Below are 5231 nucleotides of genomic sequence, written 5' to 3'. Positions count from 1 at the left end.
GTGTGAACTTCTGTGTGCCCACACGACGCAATTGTGCAACTCGGATTATTGTGCCTTTCGAAGAAGCTGTAAAGATTAAGTATGCTCCGAAAAGGGAAGAGGACCATTAAACATGGAAAAACAGTGAGTTTTCTGGAATTTTTCCCCTAATTTCGTGCCATTTCTGAATGGCGTCGTTTGCCCTCTATGGCGGTATCCCGCGCGTGGCCCTCAGCCACGTGCAGCGGTTGATCACCCGTTTTTTCTCATTTAGTGGTTCTGATTTGGCATTTTTTTGGGCATTATCCCTTATCCCGGATTTTTATCCGCGTGTTCCTCCGATTTTCGGATCGGCTATTTCACCCAAATCGTCGGTGCTGAGTTCTCGCACCTTCCGGATCATCCCGATCATCTTTTGAGATGATTTTCGGGTTCAGTCAGTGTGTTTGGTCGGTAGTGAAATTCCTACGTTTTTCCCCAGTCGAAATCTGACGATTTTCGACTTGGGCTATTTCCTTCTCCCTCGCTCCTAGGGCGAGGAGGATCTCTATTTCATCCTACGTAAAGATTGCGTGGAGTTTTTCCCCGCTGACGCGTTTAAATTTCCCTCCGGATGTAAATTAATCCGGAGTAGTTCCCAATGATCCCAAAATTACAATTTTGGTTTCATGGGCTTTGCGAGACCTTCCCGAGCTATGTAGTTTTGGGTTTTTGAAAATTGACTCTACCGATTTTCCTCTACGGCGAGTTTAATTTTAGTTAATTTTTATTTCCTTCCGCCATACGTTATACGTATACTGGCGAGTTCATTTCCTCGCTCTCTCACTCTCACGGGGATTCGCATACCTTTCCCCTCATTTCTCGGCATTCTCGAGTATTTCGAGATTAATCGATAATTTTTTTTTTTTATATTACCGTGTGAGGAATTTGGTGCCCTCACTTGTGGCAGAGTTAATCGATAAATTATTATTTACGGATTATATAGTAAACTTCAAATTATCATTTCCAAGTCATTATTTGCCATGTAATTAGTTATTGTTACGAATATTTCTTTCTTATTGTTGGTGAGATCAATGCGAAGAAAAAATCATGTAAATTCACAATTTTTACAAATTTCAATAGTGAAACACCTAAAGACGATGTCGATTTCTTCTTTTTTGTAGTATTGACCACCCAATACCCGTCTGCACCTGGAATCCACCCCTCCCTCCACAACCTAGCACACTGAGCGAACCAAGGACCGTTACCTTTCCCCAGAAATCTAGTTTTCTCCCTTTTTGAGTACATTTTTTTTAAGGGTTTTAAATTAGTTAGCATTGATTTTTGTAGACTCCTCCGGTTTGGTGATTCCGGTTGAAGATCACCTGGCGCCCATAGATTTTTACATTTTTGAGTTTAATTAGATTCAGGGAGAGAAGGGCGAAGGTAATAGGCATTTTTAACCCCCATGAAAAATGTCACGTTACAGTCCTCTTCGAGATCCTCATCATCCGCCTTTGCGGCGTACCAACTTTTGAAGGCCTTGAGGAAGTTCTTCCACGTCTTCCAGTACTTCTTATTAATTCTGTACCAGATTAGGGGTCTTCCTTCGAGAACTTCAGGCAAGACTCCTAGTTTCTCAGACCCACAGATATCAGCAGACTCGAGTCTTTCTGTGATCTGATCCATGAATTCGTCTGGACTCAATTCCTCGGTATTCCTGAAGGTCAGCTTCCATTTCCTCGCCATGTCATCGATGTCTCTGCGTTTCTTCGCCCTCTTCTTGTCCTTGGTTTGATTCCATTTTTTCATTTTTTTTTCAGCTTTTTCATTCTGATCGTCTCCTCATCTTCACTGAATGAATCGGTGGATTCTACACTGGAGAGGTCGCATTCCGATTCCTCGGAGCTCGAGCTTGAGGATACTTCCTGCCGAGTTTTCGTTTTCCTCGACTTTTTGGTTTCTCCTTGCGCCTGCTGTTGCTTCCTGCAGATTTTTCTCTCCTGTCTGTTCTCTTCTTCGACGTCAGCTGTTCCTCTTCCGAACTGCTGGTCGAATCTTCAGATTCGACTGGTGATACTATTTCTGCCTCGTCGTCCTCTTCATCACAACGAGTGGAGCTGATTTTTGGCTTATTCTGCTCATTCTTCGGCTTCTGAGGAAAGGAGACTTCTTTCCTCTTCGGAGTCTTCTTTTCTTTTCATTCCTCTTTTTCATTCTTCTTATTTCTTCTTTTTCTGGAGGCTTCATCGTCTTCACCAGATGATTCTGAGTCGGACTCTCCAGAGCTCGAGCTTGTAGATACTATCTGATGAATTTTCCTCCTCTTCGTTTTCTTGGATATCTCCCTGTGCCTTCGGCCCCCTCGTACAGAATGTTCTCTTCCACGGAATTTCCTCTCCATTTTTCGCTTCTCTGATGATTTTCTATCAGAGATACCACTACTTGGGTCTTCAGTTCTTTCCGGCGGTGTTCGTTCTTCCAATTCTCCTCTATCGGAAGTCCTACTATTCGCCTCCTCGGATGATACTACTTCTACCTCGACTGCATCTTCCTGGCATCGAGTGGAGTGGCCTCGAGGCTCATTTCGCATGGTTCCTTTCAAATCTTTTGGGGGTGAAACGTCTTCTTTGTGGTCTCTCCCCGAGATTCTAGATTCCTCTCTCTTCTTCTGGCTGAATGAAACATCTCCGTGATCCTCCTTGGCCTGAGTCTTCGAATCCAGGCTATGGAATAACTCATTTAGAGTCGGGTCAAAGAATCTCCAGTCTTCACAGATTTTCCTGATGAACTTCTCCCAACTCTCCGATGAACAGTTCCCATGGACCTAGTACCTGTAGGCTTGAAGCCTCATCGATGTGAGAAACACCATCGCTGGTTCACCCATGAGTTGTTTTCTTCGTATTGCGAAGGATTTCTCTGTACTCGAGTTATCCATCTCGAAGAAATTCTTTCAATTCTCGCAATCTCAGTGACTCTTCAAACTCGAGTTATTCAGTCACGCGGCATCAGATATTTTAATGAAGTTTCACTCGAGTGCGGGGTTGAGAATCACTGAAGAATTTTCCGGAGAAGACATTTTATTCCTCCTCAAACGCCCTCCGATGCGTTTGCTGTTGCTGAAACGCAGCTTGATAGTCCTTTGTTGCTGATGTCAATGAATCTGATCTTATCATCAACTGTTCTTAACGTCCCACGATGCTTTTCTCGAGGATACGTCCAATATTTTTACGAGAGAGTGTTGGACAGCTTTTTCCCGTTTTAACATTCTAAAAAATCTCGAAAATTTATTTAATTCGTTAGATGTTGTATTTCATTACTTTTTAAATCCTATTTCTTCCTGAATGTTCGATACTTGATTTCCACCATAGTGGCAATTGTCTGCGGGTCTAAATTATTCACGACGGAAAAATGAAATATTTTCTAATTATGTAATTCCACGGTTCTTTACGTGGCGTGGCGTCATGCCGCGAGTTATCCCCGATTTCAATTACTTATGGCAAAAAACTCGAACGAAGTTATAAAAAACTTGAATTTTTATTCCGAATTACCAAAAATGCTTTCAGATGTTTTTTTAAATTTCCATTTTCATTAATTTTATTCTTTAATTTTCTTTAGGGTTTTCTAAGCCCTCAATTCCCAAACTCGCATCCCCATAAGGGATGCCAATTGTGATGGACTGACCGTTGAGGGCTCAAAGCCAGGCCACAAGATGTATTTACTCTTGTCTCTGAATTGTGAATTCCGTAATTTTTACTGAACATTTCCCTCCGTGTATAACAGGGAGTTGCGCACCTGTTCATGGCGATGCAACGCAATTGCGTCCCTTGATGATACTTCAATTGTGTGGGACTATCAACACTACTCTCTTTCAAAAACCCAGATGAAAAACACAAAAAAGAGAGATTTAATTACAAATAATTCATTTGATATCAGAAGCCGCAGTAGCTGCTTGTGCCATGTGTATGCGCAAGGTCTGGCTCACGGCTTCTATACATTTAGTTTTTGAGCTATTTTTTTCATCTCTTTTTCTCCATCATGAACGTTGGAGAAAAAATCCATGCGGATGGATTTTTATAGATGTTTCTCATTAATATGATCGATAATATTTTCATTAATATTTCTCATTAAAAAAATTATTTGTGCCTAGACAAGCCTACTTTTCCCGATTTCTCTAAAAAATTAAATGGGTGAGACATTTTGTTATTATGTTGCCACCTCTGCGTTTCTTTTCTTTCCGAAAATAAGTTCTGAGGTTGGCACCGCTTGAAACGTGGGAACGGGTGGAATGGGACGTAACGTTAGTCCACAACGACCGGCATCCACCATCACGTGTTGCACAATGGGGAGTGATGATGGAATTTTGTATTTCCGAAAGGATTCCAATGGCTCAATGGACAAAAATCAGGTAAATACATGCACTCTTCTTCATCAGTTATTGTTATTTGTATCGTGTAATAATCATTGTGCATTAAATTTTATCATATGTGTCCCCGCGTATCCTGACTAACCTAGTCGTTTGTTTTTTTTTCATGAGTGAAACGAAACCGGAAATTGCGTGTGAGGGGAAAAATCTGTGAACGAAAACTTAAAAAGAACTTTTAAAAAATAATAAAAATGGGAATATAAACTTGAGAAGTAAAATAAAAATCCTGAATTCATCCTCAAAATAAACCACCCTACAAAAAGCAAAACCTGACAACAATGAAATAAAATCCTAAAAATAAAATATATAACCTACAAAATTAATCTGAGAAAAATGCGAGAATTATGAAAAGGAGAGAGCATAGACGTATAAAACAACCTCAAAAAAAGGAAAGCCTGAAAAAATAAGAAAAATGCTCATAAATAAAATGTATCAAGCACCCTAAAAAAAAAATCTGAAAAATACAAGAATTATGAAAAGCAAAGAGAAAAAAACGTATGAATCAACCTGAAAAAAGAGCGAAACCTGAAAAAATACAAGAATATGAATAAACCAAAAAAAAGCAAAAGTTAAAAAGTGAAATGAAATCCTGAAGTCCTTAAAATCGCTGAGATCCTCGGAATTGAAATCTTGAAATCCTTAAAACCCTGGAGGAAGCAAAACCTGAAAAAAATAGAAGAATTCTGGAATAGGAGAGAAAATAAAGCTTACCTAAAAAAAACTGAAAAGTAAAATAGAAATCTTGAAAAGAAACCACCCTTAAAAAAAGCAAAACCTCAAAGATTAAAAAAATTCCTAAAAACAAACTATGTAATGCACCCTAGAAAAAAAACAAATCTGAAGAAAT

General features: G+C 39.7%; 1 protein-coding gene across 1 annotated transcript; it reads right to left on the bottom strand.

Annotated features, from left to right (window-relative positions):
- Nucleotides 1-1831: 1831 nt before the first annotated feature.
- On the bottom strand, nucleotides 1832-2896 carry LOC107043564 (protein FAM133B-like). The gene is made up of 3 exons (XM_015265110.1): nucleotides 2793-2896; nucleotides 2218-2684; nucleotides 1832-2154 (listed from the first exon to the last, which is right to left on the bottom strand). Exons 1-3 carry the CDS (start codon nucleotides 2894-2896, stop codon nucleotides 1832-1834), a joined length of 894 nt encoding a protein of 297 aa, XP_015120596.1.
- Nucleotides 2897-5231: the final 2335 nt, after the last annotated feature.

This window comes from Diachasma alloeum, unplaced genomic scaffold (genome assembly GCF_001412515.2).
Source record: "Diachasma alloeum isolate Michigan unplaced genomic scaffold, Dall2.0 Dall_scaffold_00602, whole genome shotgun sequence".
Taxonomy (NCBI): Eukaryota; Metazoa; Arthropoda; class Insecta; order Hymenoptera; family Braconidae; genus Diachasma; species Diachasma alloeum.
Note: the sequence above shows the minus strand (reverse complement) of the source record. Positions and strands in the feature narration are given on the sequence as shown.